The 26,593-nt window shown below is 33.1% G+C and overlaps 3 protein-coding genes across 4 annotated transcripts; all 3 read right to left on the bottom strand.

The window, feature by feature from the left end:
* Positions 1-57: 57 nt before the first annotated feature.
* On the bottom strand, positions 58-8,077 carry LOC111708838 (adenylate kinase). Of its 2 annotated transcripts, XM_023482339.1 has the most exons (10): positions 7,994-8,077; positions 6,868-6,946; positions 6,346-6,406; positions 5,118-5,167; positions 4,526-4,627; positions 4,126-4,253; positions 3,859-3,914; positions 1,964-2,063; positions 1,417-1,505; positions 58-642 (listed from the first exon to the last, which is right to left on the bottom strand). In XM_023482339.1, exons 1-10 carry the CDS (start codon positions 8,038-8,040, stop codon positions 611-613), a joined length of 744 nt encoding a protein of 247 aa, XP_023338107.1. In that variant the 5' UTR covers positions 8,041-8,077; the 3' UTR covers positions 58-610. The 2 variants fall into 2 exon arrangements, with proteins under 2 accessions (XP_023338107.1, XP_023338108.1); XM_023482340.1 differs by lacking the exon at positions 58-642 and having other exon boundaries at positions 1,422-1,505; positions 1,914-2,063.
* LOC111708839 (ATPase inhibitor mai-2, mitochondrial) lies at positions 8,046-12,315 on the bottom strand. Its single transcript, XM_023482341.1, has 5 exons — positions 12,226-12,315; positions 11,537-11,625; positions 10,749-10,838; positions 10,145-10,208; positions 8,046-8,414 (listed from the first exon to the last, which is right to left on the bottom strand). The coding sequence occupies exons 1-4, from the start codon at positions 12,295-12,297 to the stop codon at positions 10,148-10,150; spliced, it is 312 nt and encodes a 103-aa protein (XP_023338109.1). The 5' UTR covers positions 12,298-12,315; the 3' UTR covers positions 8,046-8,414; positions 10,145-10,147.
* Positions 12,278-25,398, bottom strand: LOC111708837 (uncharacterized). The gene is made up of 13 exons (XM_023482338.1): positions 25,285-25,398; positions 24,317-24,362; positions 23,492-23,595; positions 23,048-23,118; positions 22,417-22,492; positions 20,212-20,324; positions 19,776-19,847; positions 19,254-19,332; positions 18,171-18,219; positions 16,245-16,302; positions 15,708-15,780; positions 14,117-14,170; positions 12,278-13,359 (listed from the first exon to the last, which is right to left on the bottom strand). The coding sequence occupies exons 1-13, from the start codon at positions 25,345-25,347 to the stop codon at positions 13,171-13,173; spliced, it is 1,047 nt and encodes a 348-aa protein (XP_023338106.1). The 5' UTR covers positions 25,348-25,398; the 3' UTR covers positions 12,278-13,170.
* Between the last annotated feature and the right edge of the window lie 1,195 nt (positions 25,399-26,593).

The raw sequence follows: 26,593 nt of genomic DNA on the forward strand, positions 1-26,593 counted from the left end.
ACAAAGTTTGCTTCCACTGGAGAGTGGAGACCCTAGTATTGAAAAGTAAATCTAAAGTTAATGATACTTTTTAGTTTATTGAACCATTTAACAGTTACAGTGCTTAAATAATATACATAAAAAACTGTTTCATATTTTGCCCCTAGTGGCATGTAAGCTAATTTGCTTTAAGATGTTACTTAACAAATAATGATAAGAAATACATAACAATATTTGTAGAGAACTGAATTGAGAATTCTGGTTATGCCTTTACAAAAATATTAAATCCAAGCCGTCTTTTTACTTACGTTTCCCAACCAATTTTACTGAGTAATGCCCAGCAAAAAAAAAACATTTAATCAACGCAGTTAGCTGGCAACCTAAAAATGCAAACTGTCTATTGAGATTACGATTACGTTTTGAGAAAAATGCACTGTATAAAAATATTCTGATGAAAATAAGCTAAAACAAGTTACTTTAAATGAGGCTTTGTGAATTTTGTGCAATATAATAATAAAAATTTTCAAAAAACTGGCAAGCAAAGAGAACACCTAAGAGAGGTATTTAAACCGGAACAGTATTTATGGCGTATGACTACTTGTCGACTAAGCTCCGAAACAATCTCCTAATATCACAGCTTCGAACCAAGATTCAAACTGAATTCTGAAAAAAATAATTTTGTTAAAAAATATAAATCATTGCAGTCTCGATTAGAAATGTCTTCAGGGATTTTGTTTCAAATAAAAAATATGCGTATTGCGTATTAACGCAAACATATATAGATGTTGGTTCTTCAGTGTGAAATATCATAAAAAATCTTGAACGCTTGAAATGTCTTCAGGGATTTTGTTTCTAATAAAAAATATGCGTATTGCATATTAACGCAAACATATATAGATGTTGGTTCTTCAGTGTGAAATATCATGAAAAATCTTGAACGCTTGAAATGTCTTCAGGGATTTTGTTTCTAATAAAAAATATGCGTATTGCATATTAACGCAAATATATATATATAGATGTTGGTTCTTCAGTGTGAAATATCATGAAATATCTTGAACGCTTGATCTTGATATTCTTAAAAGTATTAAGCCAATTCCCTCCCCCCCCCACATTCGGATACAAAGGAGTTGAAAAAATCACTTTTAAATTTATATGTAATTGAAATAAATATCATTAAAACTCCCTTGGAGAAGTAAAAAAAGATTTGTTTAAAGGAAAATAATATTCTCTATGTTTTATCTTATATTGTCACACTCGAAATATATCCAATGAAGATGTTTTTACTTTTAGGGAAAAATTTGCAAGGTCGTTGAAAAGTAGCATTAAAAAAAATTCAGGGTGCACCAATCGATTAAAATTTTGACTATTTCTTTTTTATTTCACATACTATTTTCAGATCATTTTTTTTCTCACATTCTTATTCCAGTCAATTCTCACCTTTAGCTTGATCAAAGATAGCTTTAATCTCTGCAAAAACACTGTTAGCAGGCTGGGACGCATCAACCCGCGTATGCAAATTTCGTTGTCTAAAAATTTCTTAATTGAAGTGATTGATTCTTATTTATTTAATGATTGATATTCGAAACATATTGAATTCATTTCTTCGACTGACTTATTTGACTTAAAGGTAGTTTACCTATAACTGTCAACTATAAAACTAGTTAAAGCAGAGGGTGGAGGGGGGGGGGGTAGTTTACCTATAACTGTCAACTAGAAAACTAGTTAAAGCAGACGGTGGAGGGGGGGGGGGTAGTTTACCTATAACTGTCAACTAGAAAACTAGTTAAAGCAGAGGGTGGAGGGGGGGGGGGTAGTTTACCTATAACTGTCAACTAGAAAACTAGTTAAAGCAGAAGGTGGAGGGGGGGGGGTAGTTTACCTATAACTGTCAACTAGAAAACTAGTTAAAGCAGACGGTGGAGGGGGTAGTTTACCTATAGTAGTCGACTAGAGGACTAGTTAAAGCAGGCGAGGGGTAGTTTACCTATAGTAGTCGACTAGAGGACTAGTTAAAGCATGATACTGCTGTAACCGTTTCTTTAAAGTTTCTGGATTATCGTCAGATCTTTTCACCAAAGTTTCTCCTAAAAATACAAATACATTAGGTTCAAAAATCTGTTTTTTTTTGTAATTGACATATTTAAATTCCCTTCGTGTCTTTCTAAAAAATTGGGATTTTTTTTGGGTGAATTGGGAGAAGAGGGAGAACACTATTTCGGAACAAGAGATATCATATTTAGCTAAGCTTTCCTTCATAGAAACAATTTTTGAAAAATAATTGTATGAGTCATCAATGTATATAAAGTAGGGTGTCCTATTTTACAACAAAATATAGAAATATTGTCTCACAAATATCTCTCAGGCTAATATTGTATGAGTCATCAATGTATATAAAGTAGGGTGTCCTATTTTACAACAAAATATAGAAATATTGTCTCACAAATATCTCTCAGGCTAATAATTGTATGAGTCATCAATGTATATAAAGTAGGAGTAGGGTGCCCCATTTTACAACAAAATATAGAAATGTTGTCTCACAAATATCTCTCAGGCTAATATTGTTCTCTATGGTGTCAGTTTTCACAGGATATTTTTTTTTAGCCATTAAGGGAAGTGGTCGACGGTCGTGCAAGGCCCGTGCAGATCGCATGAAAGTCTACATAGCTAAAAAAAATTATTGCATATATCATTTTCTTCGTAATTGTCTGAAAAGATTAAATCCATTGAAAATTTTAAAAAATTTCAAAAACTTACTGCGTTAGGTTAAAAAAAACCACCGAAAAATGTATTTTTCTTTAAAATTCGCATTTTTGACGTGCTTTTTTGGTCTAACTCACACACTGCTGAAAATTAAACATTAGGTTTAAAGTCAAAACACCTAATTCTTTTTTCGGAATATATTAATATGCAGGATTCTGAGTTATAATCTAAATTTTCAGAAAATGCCACCTAGGGAGTTTTAATTAATTCCATTTGAAAGAAATTATAGAATTAAGTGTATTTTTAAGTCTAAACTCAATCGTAACTGTAGGTTCAAAGATTAATCAAGATTATTCTGTGTTTTTTTTGCGATAATTTTAGAACCGTTGAAGGCAGGGTCCTTAAATTTTTCCTTAACAGTCATAAGACATGGTTCAGCAAAAAATATCAAAGCCTTAAGTGAACTGTATAATTGCCCAATTACTAAAGAAGAATTTTTCAAGTGAAATTAATAAAAATTACATCAAAAAACCTTTTTCGGGCCACATTTTGACAGTCAGGCAGTTGAGTTAGGGGTTTTGTTAAAGAAAAATAAAAAAATTTGGAGACCATGTCATATAATGTTAAAAAAATATCGTCAAAAAACCCTAAAGAAGCAGAAAAAAGTCTTGAAATGAAATTTTTGTTTAATTTAAGACCTGTGAATGCACTTGATTTCTACAATTTCTTAAAAATTGATTTGCTCAAAATTCCCAAGGTGGCATTTTCTGAAAATTGAGAATATAACTCAGTAGCCTGCAGTGCATATATACATAATCCAAAGAAAAAGTTTAGGTGTTTTGACTTGAAACCTGATGGTCCATTTTCAGCAGTGTGCTCAGTCAAGTTTTGAAATTAAAAAAAAATCCAAGAAATAATTTTTTTGAGCTATGTAGATTTTTTGCTATCTGCACGGGCCTTGCACGACCACTTATCAATGGTATAAAAAAAAATTCTTGAGATAACTGACATCATAGAGAACAATATTAGCCTAAGAGTTATTTGTGGAAAATCGGGCTGTATTACGAAAGCAAGTAAATATATTGTGGAAAGGGTGATGGATGAGGTGTAATAGTAAGATATTTCTTTTCATATTACTATTTTCTGTTCCGAAACTTAATCCTAGATTATAAAAACTACCTGTAATGTCGTCTTTGCCAGGAACACGGGGAGGGTGAAATTCTTCATGATAAGACCTAGAAAAATTCTTTAAAAAAATTTTGTTCCAACATAAAAGAAACTGAAGCAAACGTAACAATTTAGAAGTTAGGTCTTACAATTATAATTTTTTAGAAACACGATCTCGCAGTCATCACTCGATTCCCATTTTCATTTTGACACATGCTGTACGGCGTACAAAACCAATTATTGGTTGATTGATTGGTTGATTGATTGATTGATTGATACCTGCCACTGGCAAGATGAAACCATCTTCCACAAATCCTCGAAACAAGAAGATTATCATCAATGGCGAACTCCACCACGGCATCCAAAGGCTGCTGGCGCTTCTCCAGCATTACATCTAGCTTCTCCGCCTGGTACAAATATTTCGTATATTTACATGGATATGAAAACAGGAAGTTATGAAAAATTAGTCTTTATTATCTTATGAGAAAGTATCGTCTTTTTCAGTCTCGGAAATTGACGTTTTTTTAGGAAACTCACTGTTAGATGTAATCAACTTTTCAGAAAAACATTGATATCTTCATCATTTTGCTCAAAGATTTGAATGGTACCGCTGTGAGTCGGGCATTGAGGTTCACTTTAAATTATGTCTACAGTCCCTTTAATAAATCATATTTCTGACCTGTCCAATAGTTCTGGGGAACCCGTCAAGCAGGAAACCGTTCTTACATTCAGGTTTATCCAAGTTATCAGAAACCATTCGCAAAACCAGCTCATCGCTTACCTAGACACAATTTTTTTTATAAAGTTTTGTCCTCACTCTTCCCTTCCTATTCTCCCCCAACATCTTGGTAAGTTTGCCTTTAAACTTTAAGGTTTTATCACAGAATTGTAACATAGATGATATTTTTGGCATCAAAAAGTCGGAAAACTGTCGGTTAACATCGAATTTTTTATTCAATCTTCGCAAATCACCCCTTCGGACATCAAGGGGTTCATGAGTTAAAATGGAACGTACAAACGAACAGAATTATTACTACATTATAATATATATTGTTTAAGTGTGTATACCATCTACGACTGTTTTTTTGTTAAAATTTACAGGGAAAAAAATCCATGATGAAATTTAAAAAATGATTATTTTTGTATTACTGTGCGAGTTTACATTTTTCTTAGACAAATTAGGTTAACGCTCTGCGTTTAATTTAAGATAATGTTAATCATCTCATTATTTGTTTAATGTATATATTGTATAATGTATAATGTGTATTTACCAGTTTCCCTTGATCAATAACTTCTTTAATTTCTTGACCAAGCTCACTGCCTAGAAGTAGAACTAAGTTAGTCTCTTTGCTGATAATATTTTGGAAATGGTTGAACCAAATCTGAACCTCATTTGACCAAAGAGGTTAGAATAGTGCCTAACTTCGTAGATATGCAGATTGCAGATTGCACTATGCACAGCGGAAATTCCTGATTTACAGTATTTAAATCCTAATACCGATAATGTTATTGTGCAAGGTGCACCGCACACAAAAGATATTGCAGAAAGTCAAGATGCCTCATTGAATGAATGTAAACCCTTAAAATGTGCAGTTCCTGAAAGTAATCCCCTATGTACGTGGTTCCTGGAAGTAATCCCCTGTGTACGTGGTTCCTGGAAGTAATCCCCCATGTACGTGGTTTCTGGAAGTAATCCCTTATGTACGTGGTTCCTGGAAGTAATCCCCTGTGTACGTGGTTCCTGGAAGTAATCCCCTGTGTACGTGGTTCCTGGAAGTAATCCCCTTTGTACGTGGTTCCTGAAAGTAATCCCCTATGTACGTGGTTCCTGGAAGTAATCCCCTATGTACGTGGTTCCTGTAAGTAATCCCCTGTGTACGTGGTTCCTGGAAGTAATCCCCTATGTACGTGGTTCCTGGATGTAATCACCTATGCACGTGGTTCCAGGAAGTAATCCCCTATGTACGTGGTTTCTGGAAGTAATCCCCTGTGTACGTGGTTCCTGGAAGTAATCCCCTATGTACGTGGTTCCTGGAAGTAATCCCCTATGTACGTGGTTCCTGGAAGTAATCCCCTATGTACATGGTTCCTGGAAGTAATCCCCTATGTACGTGGTTCCTGGAAGTAATCCCATAAGTACGTGGTTCCTGGAAGTAATCCCCTATGTACGTGGTTCCTGGAAGAGCACCCCTGTGTGTGTGTGTAGCCCTCCAGAAGTGAAGGCCCCTATATGCCTGGTTCCTAAAAGTGAATCCCTACATGCGTGCTCCCTGGAAGCACGAATGTAGGGATTCTGGTCCTATGTGACTTATCAAAATATTCAAAATTTAATGCTTTTATCCTCCTCGCATACTAAACGAACACTGATGCATCTGTTCTTATATAAAAACACCGCCCAGAGAGAACTGGCTTAAATATGTTCGCAAATAATACACAAAAGCAATTAACTTTCCTTAAGCTATTACCTTGAGCCCAACGGTCTTTTTGTTTTTATTTTACCTGAAGATATTTCAGCTCTCAAAAGATCTCCTGTTGCAAGATGACACACACAATAATGCTCCTGGCAAAAAATATTTTTATTGTTATCAAAATAAAGACGAGACAAAAATTCTTGAAACCAAATCAACGAAAGTAAACGGATGAAACGGGAAAAATCCTTGAAAAATGATGCAGGGGTGTATATTTTTCTGGGGGGGGGGGCAAATGTTTACCCGAAGTCAAAAAATTGACAAATCTTACCACTGTCCAGGCATGGGTAGTTCTTAAATGAATGGAATGATGAAATGCTATGGTCTATTATATATTCCAATTTTTTCCAGGGACTGCGTACAAATACACCCCCCCCCCTCCCAAAGCTTTTTAAGAAACGTTTTCTTACGTTGCACATTTTAAATGTACGGGGAAAACTAATCTAGAGGAACGTGTATCAAAACCATAAAACATTGTGATCATTTCCATTTTTTCCTTAACTTTGAAACATTTAGAAAGGTTATTTTATTCCCCTCCTTTTCTCCTGATTACCTTTAATCTTGGAGATTGTGTTCCTTTTCCAGCTCCAGGAGGACCCAACAATACAGCTCGGATACCATGCAGAATAGGACTAAAAATATTAAATTTCATAAATATTACAAATATAAAAACTCTCAATTCAAACTTTTATGATTTTTAAAAATCGTCTTGATGTCGAAATCAATATTAGAAAACTGGATGGGACTTTTGATCCTGGGGTATATTTTCCAGAATTACAGCCCCCCTCCCCGGAGGGGGGGGAAGTTAAAAATGTGACTTCAAAAGACAGTTTTTTCATTAATATCTGGACAGAAATTTTCTGGTTCTCGAGAAGGTTAAAGTCTTTAAATTAAACAATAAATTATTATAACCTACAGGTTATGATACTTTGTAGGTTGACTGTTAATAGTTAAAACAATAATATATATGTCCCGAGTTATAATCTACGAGAAATAGACATTTTGAAAACATTGTGATAAAATAAAAGCGATTGTGAATCTATATTCTAAATCTATATATAAATTTGGCTTGTCTGTTTGTATCCAATAAACGTCAAAACGGCTGAATCGATCGGGCCCAAATTTTTTGAGGGACATCCCGTGACCACAGGGAAGGTTTATGAATGATAAAAATTTAAAAAAATGTGTTTTAAAGGTTTTTAATTTTGCAAAAAAAATTAAATTCTTAAAAATTCGCGTATTTTTTTTTTAAATCCGCAAAAAAAATTTTCTTCTTTGTTTTTAAATGTTAACAAATAGAACATGTTCACAATTTAAATAGAAGATTAGCGCGAAGCGCCCTAAAATCCTAGAAAGAAGGGCGCGAAGCGCCTTGAATTTCTAGTATAAAGTCGGTAGTCTCGGTAAAGAGAAATGTTCTGTTCAAAAATGATATAGCACTGCGACCCAAAATAATAGTGTTATAAACAGTTATTTTCATCGTGCTAAAATATTCAGCACGATGAATTCCACTCTATTCTCTTTGATATCAAGCCATCAGGAGAAAGAATGAGTTTTAAGAGAACCTTTGCTAGGAGGCCGCAATTATAACATTAGGAAATACAATAATGTTACCATATAGTGACTATGCGTGATAAAGTACGTAAAAGTTTGATGGCAGTCCACACTTTATACTTTACCTATATTTATCAGTTTGAGGAACAAGCTCGGCTTCAACAGGCGGCATTTTTATCTGAAAATACAAAATATATAAAAATATCGCATTATATAATAAAACTCAGCGATACTTTCTCAAAAGCAAACCAGCTGATCTGCCGGTGGATAAATTAAAAAGATAAATTAAATTCTCATTTATTCACAGCCAAAATTTTTAGGATTTTTAGGGCAAACCTGACAAAATATTTTATCTGACAAATGTAAAGAGAGATCAGGGTGGTTTGTACAAATATAGGTATATAAAAATCATTCAGAATATTTGTTTAGAAATATCGATCAAACAAAAAATGCTGACAAATCACTATAGAATTTCAGAATGTAGAATGTAGAGAGGGGGCCAACCAAGGAGTGGAGGCGAGATTGACCCTCTCAAAACTCTGGAATCTAAAAATTAAAATCAAATATTAAAAAAAAATTCTTAGATAAAATAAAATTGTATAAAAAGTACAAGATAGAGGAGCAGAATGGGGCACAGTAAGTCACAAATTAGCAAAATTTGCTGATATGTAAAAATGTGTCTACTATGCTAGAGAGTTCTAGGATACTAAGCTTATCAAACTACAGGTCAAATATAAAAAAACAGGGATGAATTTTTTAATTTTTACAATTTTGAATTTTCGGAAAATAAATATGCGTTCAAGAATATAGTGTTAAAAATCACCCTCCTTATCTCTAAAAATCATCTTTTACCAATAAATCTGGATTGTTTTAATCATCCCTACATTTGGGAATATTAATGATTTATGGGGTAGTATTAATTAAACAAAACGCAACTTAATAACTAATTTCTTCTTTTTTTTTCATTCAAACCATCGAAATTCATACAAATCCCATTCCCAATTAAATTTCTTCAAAATATAAATAATATTTACCCCTGCACACTTGAGAGTGCAAAGTGCAATTTTAATTTGATATTCCTTGATAGGAACTCAATAAAAATGTTTTCATAAAACACGTTTAGGTCACAGATCAGCTGTGTTTAAAAATAATGGTCCCCCCAACCCAATGCTATTTTTAAAATTTGTTATTTATAAACAGAAAATTCTTACTGTCTCCTCTAAAAAAACGAGGAGCTTAAAAAAATTTTCCGTAGTTTTCCTCTCTCACTTTTTTAAGAATATGTTCAAAGTAAATAATTGTGACGCAAAAAATAAAACAAATTGCCTTTTCAAAATATTAAAAGTTGAAGTCCAAATATTCTTAAAAATATTTCCAATCATTGCGTTTAGCCTTGTCAGCAGTCAGCAGTATATTTAACCGTTTATCTATCTATAAATAAACAGAAAGATCTAATTTCGTTTTGATTTTCATAATTCTAAAATCAGAACTTTTATACTTAAAAATCAAATCAGAGTTTTATTCAAACAAAGATTGAGACATTTATTGACGACCTATAATAATCCAGATTTCATGGGGTGAATATTAGATTTAAATTAAATATGCTATCTTCAGAAAATTAATACCCCCCCCCATATGGTAAAGAATTATTTTTAAGGATTCATATATTGCGGAATTGGGAAGAATGAAGTTGCGATTTAAAAGGAAAATTGTCAGAAAAAACGTTAACTTTGTTTTGCATAAGAATTTAGAAATTTCATTGAGCCGGATCCTCTCGAATCAAAATCCCTAGCCAAATGGATTCGGATGTAAATTCTGCGGTTCGAATTTGCCGGTTTCATGATCGTCGAACTGCATCCCGAGGAAGAACACCAGTATCACCAGCTAGTCTGGGAGGGATATTATCAGCAAAATTCAGCAGTTTGTTTACATTCCTCCCAAACATTGCAGTATTTTTATATGTAAACAAAGATATGATGTTTCTAGTATATCTTCCTTCAGACTATATTTTATCCAGTGTTTAGGATCCGGATCCGGATCCGTTGGATCCGCAAGATTTTGGCTTCCTGGATCCGGATCCGCAAAAATAAGCGGATCCACGGATCCGGATCCAAGGGGTAAAATTTCCCATTTATTAAAGGTTCATCAAGTTTTATAATAAAAATAAGCAAAAAAAAATAAAACAAAAAATTTGAAAATTATTTTTTGCTAAAAAATTCAGTAAGTCTTAAATTTAATTGGATCCTAAGCACTGATTTTATCCCAACAAAACTTACTTTTTATTTTTCTTTATTCTTCTTTTCCTTCTCCTCCAGCAGTCTAGCTTTCTCTGCTTCCTCACTAAAAAGAAAAGTTTAAAGCTTTGAAACAAGGAAATACAAATTCAACAAATTAAATAATGAACTGAAGAGTGAATGAGATTTTTAACAAGCCGTCCCCCCCTCCCCCTCCCCCCGATTTCATTAATTAGATGGACCCCCACCACCACTGTATACACAATACACATACATCTAAACAGTTTGTTTTTATTCTTTGTGACAGAAACAATCTCAAGGAATAATAATTGTCTTAAAACATTTTTTTTTTAAAGTGAATATTCGCAAATTATCTTTTTTCCATCTCATAATCTGAGTTCGTTTCCCTTATGTCCATTTGACAGCCGAAATTTTTATTTTCAAAAATCTTTTTTGTTTGTTTATTTTCTTGTGATTTTTAACAATTTTTCTTCTTTTTTTATCGATTTTGATGGTCACGCTCTTTCTAGAAATAATTTGAAAAATGTCTACTATCACAAGCAAAAATATGATCGAGAAACTACAGAAAAAAAAATACAATCCCTTTAAATGGTAACTTTCGAAGAATAGATAGATAGTAGCTTACTTTATTTTCTTCATTTCTTCTTTCTGTTTATTATAGAAGAATTGATCCTCGCGGGCTGCCTCCATCTTGCCAAAACTACCTCCAGCAGACCTGATTTATAGGGAGTAAAATAGGACGCACAACAAAAAAGAAATGCACGATCAAAATGTATTTCAAGTCTTCTCAGAATCAACCAAAGCAGGAAACTTTTCTTTTGGATACTTCAAATTCCCCATTTTAGCGGATAAAACCATAAAAAAAATTCTGCTATGCGCAAAAATCCACAACTTCTGAATTCTCAGGCATAATTATTTCAACAGGGGNAGTATTTATCTTATATTCCCATATGTAGAATAAAAATGTGGCATAGTTTCAAAGAGCAAACTTTTACATATATTGTAATCTTCACAAGTTAACAGTAATTGCGTATTAGAAAAGTCCAAACCCCTTCAAAGTTCTAGACAAACGAATCAAGTTATTGTCACAATCTCCACCCACTAAACTGATGGATCCGCCCCCGTCTCCCAGGAATACACAAAACCCCTTTCCCATGACTAACCTGGTGGATCCGCCCCCGAGTCCTTCGCCAGATGCAGGTATACGCTTAACCCCTTTCCCATGACTAACCTGATTGATCCGCCACCGAGTCCTGCACCAGATCCAGGTATACACTTAACCCCTTTTCCATGACTAACCTGATGGATCCACCTCCTCCGCATCCCGTGACAAACCTGATGGATTCACCTCCTTCCTCTCTGAGTCCTTCATCGAATCCAGGAATATACTTAACCCCCCCTCCCGTGACTAACCTGATGGATCCGCCTCCTCCGCCCCCGAGTCCTGCGCCGGATCCTGGAATACCCTTCATCCCACCTTCACCACCACTGCAGAGGCGAACCTGAAGTTGCAGAAAATGTAACAAAAAAGTCAAAAAATATGACATCAACCATAATTGCAGTAGACCCTCTATTTGTAGCGTGGCATGAGCGATTTACATCGGTGCCTTGAAACTTTTGTCTGATCAAGGATGACAGGGTGGTCACAATTTTCATCTCGAGAAACGCTTGTTATTGTTGACAACTATTATTATCCATTTTAATATCCATCAAAGAAAAATAAACATTAACAATCGAATTTTTAAAACCGCAGGGTTAAACACAGGGATGTATATTTTTTCGAAAAAGTCATTTCTTTCCCTAGAAATTGTGTATGCATTTTTTAAGGTTTTTTTTCGCTGAATTTAGGGAAATTAATTGGTTTTTAAGGGAAAAAATAAAAAAATAAAAAACTTGCCCTTTATAATATCCGATTTTTCATGTTCCCCCCACCAAATCGTTCAAAAATCAATTAATTTACCCTCCGTCTTAAAAATATACACCCCTTATTAAACATATATATTGGACATTGTTTAATAATGACGAGGCCATTTCCTTTCCTTATCAAGGAACATAAACAACATCTGTCTCATTATTCTAAGAATATTTTCTATATTATTTACCTGGAGAGCAGGTTTGGCCAGGTTTCTCAAGTTTTTCAACATGTTTACTAAATCTGAAAACACCACAATCATTAATGTAAGGTATCGAATCACCAGACACCTTTGTAAAAATATACAGATATGAAAACAATACAGACATTCAAATATACAATTAGACAACTAGTTTACTGACTAACATGGAAGCAGGGTCGTGTGTGGGAATTTTACGACTCCAAAAGGTGGTTGGCGCTAAATTTAGGTCCCTCCCATTGACAAAAATTCCAACGTCTACTTTCTTTTTAAAAAATTCTTGAAAAAATTATCATTGAATTTTGCTGTAACCCTGCTCAAAAATAGACATTCAATTCGAATATAGCAAAAATTTTCGTTTCATAAAATGAATTTGGGTTTACCAGCAATAACTGTAAACTTCTCAAGGACTAAAATCATTGAAAAATGTATGTAAATTTACTTTAATTAAGATGCTCTTTAGTGTATACATATAGATATATATAATTAAACATGAATTTAACACAGGTATAATGACTAAATATTGGTAACTTTAAATAACTAAATTGTTAACCTAAGTGTAAATTTTGTTTTCTTGAAAATGAACAAAATGATGGATTCCATTGAGTGCTAGGAACTAAATGAGAACATTCACAATTATTCAAATTTTGTGTGTAATGCGTAGATTGAAAGGTACGCACAAAATGAAGGGGGGGGTGGGCAGAGGAGAAGGGGCGTTCTCGCCGAAAAGGGGGGGAATCCACACTGGAAAGGGAGGGGGGAGGGAGAGGGGCCAGCACGATGGTCAATCTAAATAAACTGCGTTTAATAACATATAAATATTTCCCGAGACCCAAAATTTGGTATTTACGGTTTTCCGACAATATTTGGTTTTGTCCAAAGCAAGCTCAAAAATGGAAAAAAGTTCGTTTTAACTTTTTTCGTGACAAAATAGTTTCACACATCTCCTACTCCTCCTACTTGCTCTACTACTCCTTCTTCTTTACCATGCTCTCTTTCCTCCTCTTCTTCTTCGTCATCATCATCGTCATCGTCGTCATCGTCATCATCATCATCATCCTCGACTTTTATCAGTTCTTTGAACTTCTCCTGTCCGAGTTGTTTGGTAGGGATAGAGTCAAGAGCCTAAAATATTTCATTCAAACATAAAGATCCGTGTCTGTATATGCAAATCTTGCTAACTGGGTATATCTATTTATATGTCTGTGTATGTATCTGTGTATCTGTATATGTATCTGTGTATCTATATATGTATCTGTGTATCTGTATATATATATCTGTGTATCTGTATATGTATCTGTGTATCTGTATATGTAACTGTGTATCTGTATATATATCTGTGTATCTGTATATTTATCTGTGTATCTGTATATATATCTGTGTATCTGTATATGTATCTATGTATCTGTATATGTATCTGTGTATCTGTATATATATCTGTGTATCTGTACATGTATCTGTATATATATCTGAGTATCTGTATATTTATCTGTGTATCTGTATATATATCTGTGTATTTGTATATGTATCTGTGTATCTGTATATATATCTGTGTATCTGTATATATATATCTGTGTATCTGTATATGTATCTGTGTATCTGTATATGTATCTGTGTATCTGTATATATACATCTGTGTATCTGTATATTTATCTGTGTATTTGTATATATATCTGTGTATCTGTATATATATCTGTGCCTGTATCTGTGTTTGTGTCTGATCTAACTATAAGAATAACTTAAAAATTTGGTGTTAATAAATAATCCAGATAAAAATGGTACTCAAGAAAATAAAATATTTGTTGTGGTAAAATAAATAGATCAAGGTGATAACTAAATAAAAGAAAACTATAGATAAAACATAAAATGATATGACGGTCACCTGAGTTTTCTCTTTTCCCTTTCCTTCTATATTATTATTCTCAAACGGAGGGATCTAGTATTCCAGGGATATAGGGTTAGATACAGGATATCAAGGGATATAGGGTTAGATACAGGATATCCAGGGATATAGGGTTAAATACAGTATATCCAGGGATATAGGGTTAAATACAGGATATTCAGGGATATAGGGTTGAATAAGGATATCCAGGGATATAGGGTTAGATACAGGATATCCAGGGATAAAGGGTTAAATACAGGATATCCAGGGATATAGGGCTGAATACAGGATATCCAGAGTTATAGGGTTAAATACAGAATATCCAGGGATATAGGGTTAAACAAAGATGTCCAGGGATATAGGGTTAAATACAGGATATTCAGGGATATAGGGTTAAATACAGGATATCCAGGGATATAGGGTTAAATACAGGATATCCAGAGATAAAGGGTTGGAACACAGGATATTCAGGGATATAGGGCAAAATACAGGATATCCAGGGATATAGGGTTAAATACAGGATATCCAGGGATATAGGGTTAAATACAGGATATCCAGAGATAAAGGGTTGAACACAGGATATTCAGGGATATAGGGCAAAATACAGGATATCCAAGGATACAGGGATAAATACAGGATATCCAGGGATATAGGGTTAAATACAGGAAATCCAGGGATATAGGGTTAAATACAGGAAATCCAGGGATATAGGGTTAAATACAGTATATCCAGGGATATATGATTAAATACAGGATATCCAGGGATATATGGTTAAATACAGGATATTCAGGGATATAGGGTTAGATACAGGAAATCCAGGGATATAGGGTTAAATACAGTATATCCAGGGATATAGGGTTAAATACAGGATATCCAGGGATATAGGGTTAAATACAGTATTTCCAGGGATATAGGATTAAATACAGGATATCCAGGGATATATGGTAAAATACAGGATATTCAGGGATACAGGGTTAAATACAGGATATCCAGGGATATAGGGTTAAATACAGTATATCCAGGGATATAGGGTTAAATACAATATATCCAGGGATATAGGATTAAATACAGGATATCCAGGGATATATGGTTAAATACAGGATATTCAGGGATATATGGTAAAATACAGGATATTCAGGGATATAGGGTTAAATACAGGAAATCCAGGGATATAGGGTTAAATACAGTATATCCAGGGATATAGGGTTAAATACAGTATATCCAGGGATATAGGGTCAAATACAGGATATCCAGGGATATAGGGTTAAATAAAGGATATCCAGGGATATAGGGTTAGATACAGGATATCCAGGGATATAGGGTTAAATACAGTATATCCAGGGATATAGGGTTAAATACAGGATATCAGGGATATAGGGTTAAATAAAGGATATCCAGGGATATAGGGTTAGATACAGGATATCCAGGGATATAGGGTTAGATACAGGATATCCAGGGATATAGGGTTAAATACAGTATATCCAGGGATATAGGGTTAAATACAGGATATTTGTGAGTGGGTTTTGAGAAGAAGTTGATTATAAAGGATGGCGGAGGATAAAAATTTTAAAAATGCTATATCCAAGTTTCCCTTTTTTGGAAGATGTTGAGTCTTTTCATGGAGTCGTCTTCCCTCGTAGGTTTTCAGAATTTTACCACAAATCCTAGAATTCGAATTTTCATTTATTTTACGACAAATACTAGAATTTTTTATTTGACTTGTCATTGAATCAGTGCAATATGTTGGCATCCTGGATCCAGATCCATAAAAATAAGCGAATCCAAGGGGCAAAATATGAATCAAAAACTAAAAAAAAATGTTGTTCTCATAACACCAAATCTGAACTTTTTTAAAAACAAGACATAATTACAAATTTCCTTATCTTTGAAAGCTTTAGCATAAAAAAAGCAAATAAAAAACAAATAGATTAATTTGAGCATTCTATTTGGCTCAAAATATCAGTAAGTCCATGTTTAAGGGCAGATCCACATATAAATTAATTGGATTCTTAGCACTACATTGTATTACAACCAACAACGCTTTTTGGAAAATTATAAATCGAGTAGTCTTTAAAAATTCAACGAAAATAAACTTTTGAAATTTTAATTTACATCTTCAGGAAAATACCTGCATTCGAACCATTCTTGCTTCTTAACAGGAATTTTTGCTCCAAACAAGGAATGTCCTGAACAGTGAAGAAACATTGTTGAAAAAGATTTCAACAGTCCATATAGAAAACTTTCATTGTTAACCTAGCTGGCCCTTGTAATTTTAACTGACCCTCTATTCAAAGAGGGGCATTTACAATAGTGTTTCTTAAACATTTATCTGATCAATATTGTGTACATGATATCGTCGTTTTTTAACTTGAAATGATTCTTTCAGACAATAAACTACATTGTTTCTTCATACAGATATCTGCAATAACTTTAAAATCTATTAAAAACTATCAATTTTCAAAAACAGCATAGCTTATTCATTCTTGATCAGAGAACTTTTTTAGGGGTACCGTAGTGAAATTGTGAATCGGCCAATCTATAAATATATGAATTATGCCGACATTAGACTCTTCTTACCGTTCGACGTTCCACGTCAACTGTAATAAACTTTTAACGGAAAGTTTGAAAAAAAAAACTTGTACACCTTTCCTTTAAAGTTCAAGTCCATTTGAACTTGGCACAGCTTCCCTTCATACTTCGCGCAAATTCATTTAAACTTCTCCCTTTAAGCCCCTTTTCTTATAACTTCAAGTCACTTCCCTTTAAACTTCTAGCCTTCAAACTTTAAGCTTGTTCCCTTTAAACTTCAAGCCTCTTCCCTTTAAACTTCAAGCCTCTTCCCTTTAAACTTCAATTCCCTTCCCTTTAAACTTCAAGCCTCTTCCCTTACTTCAGTTCACTTCCCTTTAAACTTCAAGCTTCTTCCCTTTAAACTTCAAGCCTCTTCCCTTTAAACTTCAAGCCTCTTCCCTTTAAACTTCAATTCACTTCCCTTTAACCTTCAATTCACTTCCCTTTAAACTTCAATTCAATTCCCTGTAAACTTCAGTTCACTTCCCTTTAAACTTAAAGCTTCTTCCCTTTAAACTTCAAGCTTCTTCCCTTTAAACTTCAATTCACTTCCCTTTAAACTTCAAGCCTCTTCCCTTTAAACTTCAATTCACTTCCCTTTAAACTTCAAGCCTCTTCCCTTTAAACTTCAAGCCTCTTCCCTTTAAACTTCAATTCACTTCCCTTTAAACTTCAATCCAATTCTCTGTAAACTTCAAGCCTCTTCCCTTTAAACTTCAAGCCACTTCCCTTTAAACTTCAGTTCACTTCCCTTTAAACTTCAAGCTTCTTCCCTTTAAACTTCAAGCCTCTTCCCTTTAAACTTCAAGCCTCATTCCTTTAAAATTCAAGCTTCTTCCCTTTTAACTTCCAGCCTCTTCTCTTTTTAACTTCATGCCTCTTTCTTTAAACTTCAAGCATCTTCCTTTTAACATCAAGCCACTCCTTTTAACTTCAAGCCACTCCTTTTAACTTCAAGCCACTCCTTTTAACATCAAGCCACTCCCTTTAAACTTCAAGCATCTTCCTTTTAACTTCAAGCCACTCCTTTTAACTTCAAGCCACTCCTTTTAACTTCAAGCCACTCCTTTTAACTTCAAGCCACTCCCTTTAAACTTCAAGCCACTCCCTTTAAACTTCAAGCATCTCCCTTTTAACATCATGCCACTTCCTTTAAACTTCAAGCATCTTCCTTTTAACTTCATGCCACTTTCTTTAAACTTCAAGCATCTTCCTTTTAACTTCAAGCCACTCCTTTAAACTTCAAGCCACTTTCCTTTAAACTTCAAGCATCTTCCTTTTAACTTCAAGCTTCTTCCCTTTTAACTTCAAGCATCTTCCTTTTAACATCAAGCCAATTTCCTTTAAACTTCAATTCACTTCCCTTTAAACTTCAAGCTTCTTCCCTTTTAACTTCAAACCAAATTTCCTTTAAACTTTAATTCACTTCCCTTTGAATATCGCGCCCTCTCATTACAATAATCTAAGAAAGACAAAATGTTACCTAGTAGTTTGTTGGGGGAGTAAAACATTGGAAATCCTCCGAATGGGTCCTAAACACAACGAATAAAAAAGGTTTATTATTAGAATTTAAACTTCTATAACCAACACTTGACTTGTCTATTTGTTTCCAATGGATCGACCGGGGCCAAGAAACATTTTTGCCACACAAATGACAATGTTAGTTCTGCATCCCTTGATGTTATCTCCCACCCTCCTTAGTTCTACATCTCCTTGATGTTATCTCTCACCCTTCTTAGTTTTACATTTCTCGATTTTATCTCCCAGCCTTCTTAGTTCTACATCTCCTTCATGTTATCTCCCACTCTTCTTAGTTCTACATCTCCTTCATGTTATCTCTCACCCTTCTTAGTTACTCATTTCTTGATTGTATCTCCCACCCTTCTTAGTTCTACATCTCCTTAATGTTATCTCTCACCCTTCTTAGTTATACATTCCTTGATTTTATCTCCCACCCTTCTTAGTTCTACATCTCCTTAATGTTATCTCTCACCCTTCTTGGTTATACATTTCTTGATTTTATCTCCCACCCTTCTTAGTTCTGCATCTTTTGATGTTTCCCGTCCCCTCCTTAGTTTTACATTCCTTGATGTTATCATTCAAATTTTAATTCTCATTTTTTTTCAAGATTTTTTAATATCAAAATGTCCAACAATTGATCTTATGACGCGTCTGCCACCTCTTAGAGGCCACAGAAACCCACCCATTAGATGGATCCCGTTTGTATACAAATGTATCAATATTTTAAATTTTTTAATTATTTCTTAATTTTATTCCTGTTCAAATATTCTCTTAAGTTCATCTTCCCATTTCTGTCCACAAAATATTTCTTGGTTTAAATAAAAATAATTTAATAAACTACTCTTAATCTTTAAAAGCATATTTTTACTAATCTAGTTTAAAATCTAAACAATAGTTATATGAAAACCTTAAATATGTTTAATTCACAAAAGATGATTATGTAAGACAGATAACGCCACCTGTATGATTGAAACATATAGAACGTTACGCCTAAACTGTTTTTAAGAAATAAATATTTAAATAAAAAAAATTTAAATTGTAATACCTTAGGTACATTTGGACAATGTTTTTTCTCATGTTTCCTTCTTCCCTTGGCTGATGCTAAACTAGCGCCGCAAAATAACCTGAACAAATCAATAGATCAAATTTTCAATCGATTCAATTAATTAATCAATCAATTAGCCAATCAATCAATAAACCAATCAATTAATCAAATAATTTAATCAATTAACTAATCAATTAGTTCATCAATCAAAAAGTCAATCAATAAATAAGCTAATTAACCAATAGATCAATCAAATAATCTTTCAATTCATTAATTAATCAATTATATAATCGATTAACCATCAATCAACTAAGAGTGTCTAATCGTTCATTAGTCAATCCATCGATTGTACAATGAATGAAGCAAGCAATCATTTTATCAATTAACCATTATTTAACTAATCGATTACCTAATCGCTCATTTAGTCAATCCAATGATCGATTGTCTACTAGATGATACAAGCAATCAATAAATAAAAAACTCAACGGACAGCGGGGGAAAGATTTAATTTAGTTAGTTAACCTGCAAATAAACCGAATGGTGCCAGATTCAGGATCATAGGTTCCTTGCTGACCGGGAGGTCGTCCAGGTCGCCTTAAAGAAATTATTCATTAATTCCAGAACAGGGGTTTCCATTTACAATTTAAAAATGACAAACACCTCCCGGGGGTATGGGTGTTTGATGTTATGTGGAGAATAAAATAAGAATAAAAAAGGACATCAAATGTAGAAGTTTCTACAACCTACACATAATTTTTACCAAAAAAATATTCATTTACCCCTAAAAATCGTTTATTTTCCCCTTTTCAGTAAATAAAACTATTCAAATTTTTTTGGCGCACCTTGCAAACATCTTCAGAGAAAAAAATAAGATTTTTAATAGGGAGAAATATATTTTCTAGAAAATATACTTCTAGAATATGATTCCTGTAATTAAAGAAGGAACTGATTAATTCACCTGTAAGCTGAAATAGTCCTGAGCGGATCCACCTCCTCGCCACCCTTCATGGACTCGGGGCTAAGGTCATCAGTATCCCATAGTCCGCCCAGAAATGGATTAATTATTCCACTCTAAAAATATGATTCGGTGTCATGAATCCAGTCAGAAATCTCTAGTTCGCCTTTTTTGTGGGTCCGATGATAATGATTTAATAATAACTAGCTAAAGTGCCCGGCGTTAACATTAGAATTTTTTAAATCGAATTATTAAAAAATATGAATTTTGAAAAAAAAATCGTCAATTTTTGAAGAAAAAATCAAATTTAAAAAAATCACATTTGAAGAAAAAAAATTGACATTATGAAGGGTTGCAAATAAGATTTAATTCATTGATGCTCTTGTTCTGAATATCACTGTTTTTTTTTCTAATGTTACAATGCTAAAATGTTCAAAACCTTTTTATAAGTAAGAGTCGATTCGTCATTTGAAAATAATGTATTGTTTCCTTAGTTTTGTTTGTTTACCAGTGTATAATGCATTTGCTTGATTTTTCAAGTGGACGCTACATTTAAATCTAACATGTTAATTGTGCCATGAGTTTTTAAATGGAAAGAAGGTAGAGAACAGTAGTGGGTTTTCTTAATCTACTGATCAAAATAGTGAAATCATTTACAGATGAAATCGTTTGCTGGATATTAGATCCTAAATCTTCCAAAAAGAGGAGAGATAAGCGGGTTATCTACCAAAAACCAGTTCAAGAAATGAAATGAGGTGTCTTTTATTTATTAATCAAGATTTACTGGTTTGTTTTTTATTGCTATTGAATGCTAAGACCCCACCAAAAGTTTATGACACTGGTTTTGCAATAACTAGTTTTTTGAACTAACCTCTTAATTCTGTCTGATTTGTCCAAATATTACAACTGAATTTGGAACTTTGGAAACACTCTTCTTGTTCAGTATTAAGTTTATAAGTGAGAAAACAGTTAATTGAAATATGCAGAGATTTGCAAAAGCTTACAAAACTTGGTTTGCAATAAGGAAAAACTAAAACATTGTTAGTATAAACTAAGCAGTGGGGCAGTATGCTTTGAGACTTGGTAGTTTGATGAAAATAATCTAATTTTTTTGGAAAGCTCAGAAAATTCGAAAGTCCTCTGAAACATTCTTTATGAGTTAAGTTAATTTTATACAGGGGGTTGGGCCCCCCCCCCCCCGCCTTCCACTCTTCTGTCAGGACTAGGGTTAATATTCAAATGGAAATTCCTGAATTGAGGTATTTTAATACTTCTAAAAACGAAAAATAAGTGAGCATGAAAAGGAAAGTTTGAATGTTTTAATAAAGTAAAAAAAAGTAAGTTTGCATGTTTTATTTTAAAAGAAAAAAGTATAAAAGAAAAAGGTAAGTGAGCATGTTGTCAGTAAAAAATAATTAAATTAATATCAAGATCTATGTCGAAATGATCAATATAAGGAGCGGCGTGTAAGAATGAATATTCTTCAAATAATGAAATGAGTGTAATAGTTTCCATTCTTTAATGCTCGGAGCATGTAAGAATATACAATCTTTTTCCATTCTTACACGGACGTTAAAGAATGAAAATTCTACACCTGCAGTGTAAAAATAAGCATTCTTAAATGCTAGGAAGCCAACAATATTGAAATTTCTTCTCCTAAACCGTGTACTAGTGGATATTCTTGCAAGATAGGTTTACTTCTATAGTACCGAACAGATATGATATAATCATAAATATGAAATCTGAGAAGCTGCTCTGATTATTTTATTACTAGGCTTTTAGGGCGATTCGCGCCTATCTTCTATTTAAATTGTGAACATGTTCTTTTTTTTAAAGCCCTGCAGTTATCATGGGAGCCATTTTCAATGTGTCTCTCGATCTGATTGGTTTATAGAAAATTGAATTATCAAAAAAAATTGCGCAATTTTTGCAAAAAACGTTGCGGATTTTTAAAAAATATTATCGGATTGTTGAAAATTTCTTTGTGAAAAAATTATAGACTAGGCGAAAAATTCGCTGTTTTGTTACTCTAGGCAAAATGTTACCCTAGGCAAAATGTTACCTAGGCAAACTGTTACCTAGGCAAAATGTTACCTAGGCAAACTGTTACCTAGGCAAAATGTGACTAGGCATATTGTGACTAGGCAAAATGTAGCTGAGCTATATTTTGCCTAGTCACATTTTGCAAAAAAAAAATAAAAAAACTACCTCATGGAGTTTAGCTTGCTGATGACCAAAGCTTGAAACAACTCGACCAGACGAATCAAATATCTCGACTCCGTGCCTAATTTGTCAAAGGTTGGAGAAAATAGTTAGGTAAAATTGGTAACATTTTCATTAAGTTTTTAATTATTGTAAAGACATGACGGTAATATTTGTGTAATTAATATTTACAACCAAAATATCTGCTCTTGGAGTCAACTGTAAAACAAAGGAGAAAACTTCGGTATTTTACGTAAGAAAGATGTCATTTTTGGTTATTACAGCACAAGAATATTGAAAAATAATGGTTAGTTCTGTCGAAAACAACTTATTTTAAGTAAGAAAGATGTCATTTTTGGTTATTACAGCACAAGAATATTAAAAAAAAATGGTTAGTTCTGTCGAAAACAACTTAATTTAAGTAAGAAAGATGTCATTTTTGGTTATTACAGCACAAGAATATTAAAAAAAAATGGTTAGTTCTGTCGAAAACAACTTAATTTAAGTAAGAAAGATGTCATTTTTGGTTATTACAGCACAAGAATATTGAAAAACAATGGTTAGTTCTGTCGACAACAACTTATTTTTTTGCAATGCAAAAATCAGGTTTGATATTTATCTATAATTTTCTTCATTCCTTCCGCAATTAGGATGAACCAGTGCTTTAAAGTTTTCCTCGTGATTTAGTCGAAATGAAACTGACATTTCCTAAAAATTAAGAAAATTGAATTAACACCAAATTTCGACGATTTCCTCATATTGAGAATATTTGCGTGGAGTCTATTAATAGCAAAGGGACTTTAAACGTAATTTCAAGAGACCCCAATTTAAATAAGTTTCATGCCAGATATCAAAGATAACCTTTAAGTATTTGTATAAGCTGAGCAAATATAACCGATATGAACCTGTTTCTGTAGCGGGATTAAAATTTTCAGTTGGGGGTTCTATAGAAGAGACTCAGATATTTAACAGAAAATCATTTTTGTTTGTTTCTCAGGGCCTATAGGGTGCCATAGTGAATCGAAAGAATAGCATTTGAAGAAATTGTAAAAAATTTAAAGTTGGTAGTGTGAAGTGTAACCTGGGAAAGGTCTCCAATAAGAATTTTCCTAAGCTCCAAGGGATGCTGAACACCATCCGTATATGTTTCTAACCCTAGGCCAGTGTGGGTAAAGTCCTCATATTCTAATACAATCATTAATAATCCTCTCAGGAAGGAAAGAAAACACACGCAGTTGCTTGAATAATCCTGCCAGGAACTCCAGGTAAGAAAAAAGTTCAGAAAAAAATGTTTCAGTTTCTAACAAGAAACAGTTTTTTGGTCTTTTTGAGATTTTGTTGATTCAATAGAGAGGAGGATGATCATATAATTATTATAATTTAGATCGTTTACTATAGATAATACAACCTTTTAATTATTTTTGTCTAATGCGCGTAAAACTAACTACAGCGAAAAAATCCTCCAAAATATCGACACATTTTTAGTTATATATTCTTATCTCTAAATCAAAACTTCAAAAAAGTATCAAATAGCTTATTAAAAAATGGGTGAAATTGGGTTCTTGCTTTATATTAAAACAAATTAAGAAAAACTTTTTTTCTTACCAATGAAGAAGGAATAAAAAGGTTTGATTACAGAACTTAAAATTACATTTAATTTTAAATAAGTAAACAAAAACAAATATTGTAAACAAGGAACAGATGTCTGAGCACCATATTCTCGCCTAAGCAAAATGTCATCTGTTTACATTAAAAATTGGCAAATGTATCTAAAAAAAAACATAAAAAATAATTCTTTGGTGAAAATATAAACCTCGGAGGTTTACTTTAACTAAGAAAACTTGACTTCAAAGCAAAGCTGGGTTCCCAAGCTAGTTTTTTTAATATTTAATTATTAATTTTTTTCCTAAAAAAGCCCAATGTCCTCCCATCTCTGAATCCTTTCCGTTTATCTGAACACTCAAGAATAAGATTAATATTGACGAAATCAATAATTTAATTTTTTAAAAAATGTTGGCTTGCATACATGCCCGATTCACAACGTTGCTTTTTCAGCCTTTATTTGAACAAATATACGGAAAATATTGGCGTTTTTTGCAAGAATAATAAAAAGTATACTTTTAAATAGTGCTTAGGATCCGGATCCGTTGGATCCGCAAGATTTTGGCTTTCTGGATCCGAATCCAAGGGGTAAAATATCAACCAAAATTTCCAAAAAAATCTTTTTTTTCTCTAAAACCCCAAATCTGAACGTTTAAAAGCAAAAATTATAAAAATTTCCTCATTTCTGAATGGTTCATCAAGTTTTAGGATAAAAATAAGCGAAAAAAATAAAACCAAAAATTTTAAAATCTCCTATTTTAATTGTGAACATGTTCTCTTTGTTCACTTTGAATACAAAAAAAAACACAACAAATTTTGCCGATTTTATAATTAAAATTGTGGATTTTCAAAATTTTCAAAATTTTCAAACATTGAATTTGACGATTATTGGATACAAACGGACAGACACCCAAATAGACAAGCAAAAAACATATATAGATAGAAGAGGATGGAAGCAAACCCATTCTTGATCTAAAAAAGCTTTTAAGAGTAACGCCTTGAATCGGATGTGCCATTTATTATAAATGAAGAATAAAATACAGGAAAAGCCATGAAACTTTGGAATATGAAGTGGAGACAACTTTTGCTAAAGTTAAGCATTTTAGAAGTCCTATGACCATAAACAGTTCCAGTTTAGTTTACAACGACTTATTACACTTGAAAAATCTGCTAGTTAAGAATTTGCTTTTAAGTAACATCAAATAAACATAAGATTTTATACAAGTTGTCTTTCTACTCCACACTTTTATGAATCTGACTGTATAGTGTTACCTTATTTTCCTTATTGTCATACTTGAACCGCTTCCCATTTTCCAGCCGGCTACTTAACTCCATTGCCAGCCTGCAAACCTTGCAAGCATTCCACTCTGAAAATATAGAATAAATAATTACAGAAATACAAGCGATATGCATGCTATTAGACGTAGTTTTTGATAATGTCATAGAGAACGTTTCAAGGACCCGGCCCCTGCTTAACAGTATTGAACATGTATTTTATATTTAACACATAGGCAAAGTAAGATGCATGCGGCCGTAGAGCTCAGTCCCCTATCCTATTCTAGCCACAGCACATGGTCCAGAAAATGTCCAACTAACCTAACCTCACCCCAAAATTAATCAAAAAAAATATTATATGTAGGTGAAAAAAATCTAAATCGAGGTCATAAACTAAACCCCTAGACTGTCCTAGACGCAGCGCTCGGCCCCTAGCCTGTCCTAGTCTCGGCGCTCGGTCCCATAGCCTGTCCTAGCCGCAGCACTCAGTCCAGAAATTGTGTTCAGCCAGCCTAATGACCATAAAATAATACAAAATAACTTAGAATTAATGGTTGTGTATCGTATTGTATTAATCGTATACTAGCACGGAACCTCCTGTATTATTCCTTAATCAAGTGTGTCAAAAAGTTTTAAAAAATATAAATAAAGCTTTGATAGAAACTCAAAAACTCGCTAGGAAGAGTGTAGGGTTAGATTTGTTAATAGCCTGAGGATGAAGAAGATTTTTCTTTTAATTAAAAATAATCTCTAAATATCTACTTTTAAAATCAATTCAGGGTATGTTAATATTATGATAAGAAAAATCTAAGAATATAATGATGGATATAAGTAAAACAAAATTCACAGAAACACCGTTTTCGAAAAGAATCTCTTTTATCAGACGACATTTGGAACTGCTGTATATCAAGTTTTGTCGATTAGGCTTTTTAAAAAGTTAAATCGATATATCAAACACAACTGTTAATTTGTAATACAACCATACACATTTAACGTACAGGGTCCACAGGGAGCTTTTATCATGGAACAATTAGGAAGGATATTTGTATACTAATACATTCTCTTCGTATTTAATTCAAGAATCAAGATATAAATTTACATGAAAAAAAAATCCAACTTACGAAGTTTTATAAAATTCAGAGGAGACCTGCCTAACTTAATCACATACTCTCAAAGAGATTGAAAAAAAACTGGATTTTTTTAGACCAAAAACTGAAGCAAATTGGAAATTTTTCCAGAGGCGTCTACAATGGGCTCATGGGCTCACATGGATCAATAAAATCTTTTGTTTTCAGGGGGTTTTAGA

The sequence above is a fragment of the Eurytemora carolleeae genome, unplaced genomic scaffold, assembly GCF_000591075.1.
Source record: "Eurytemora carolleeae unplaced genomic scaffold, Eaff_2.0 scaffold910, whole genome shotgun sequence".
In the NCBI taxonomy this organism is placed as follows: Eukaryota; Metazoa; Arthropoda; class Copepoda; order Calanoida; family Temoridae; genus Eurytemora; species Eurytemora carolleeae.

Coding starts and splice junctions, on each gene's coding strand:
- LOC111708838 (XM_023482339.1), bottom strand. CDS start 8,040: ATGCCGCCTGTTGAAGCCGAGCTTGTTCCTCAAACTGATAAATATAG. Junction 4,628..5,117: donor TTATTGATCAAGGGAAACTG/GTAAATACACAT, acceptor AATTGTGTCTAG/GTAAGCGATGAGCTGGTTTT. Junction 1,506..1,963: donor CCTCTAGTCGACTACTATAG/GTAAACTACCCC, acceptor AGAAATTTTTAG/ACAACGAAATTTGCATACGC.
- LOC111708839 (XM_023482341.1), bottom strand. CDS start 12,297: ATGATTGTGGTGTTTTCAGATTTAGTAAACATGTTGAAAAACTTGAGA. Junction 11,626..12,225: donor TGGCCAAACCTGCTCTCCAG/GTAAATAATATA, acceptor CTGCAACTTCAG/GTTCGCCTCTGCAGTGGTGG. Junction 10,209..10,748: donor GAAGAAATGAAGAAAATAAA/GTAAGCTACTAT, acceptor TTTTCTTTTTAG/TGAGGAAGCAGAGAAAGCTA.
- LOC111708837 (XM_023482338.1), bottom strand. CDS start 25,347: ATGGAGTTAAGTAGCCGGCTGGAAAATGGGAAGCGGTTCAAGTATGAC. Junction 16,303..18,170: donor CTCCCCCAACAAACTACTAG/GTAACATTTTGT, acceptor TTCACTGTTCAG/GACATTCCTTGTTTGGAGCA. Junction 15,781..16,244: donor CAAGAATGGTTCGAATGCAG/GTATTTTCCTGA, acceptor TTCGAATTCTAG/GATTTGTGGTAAAATTCTGA.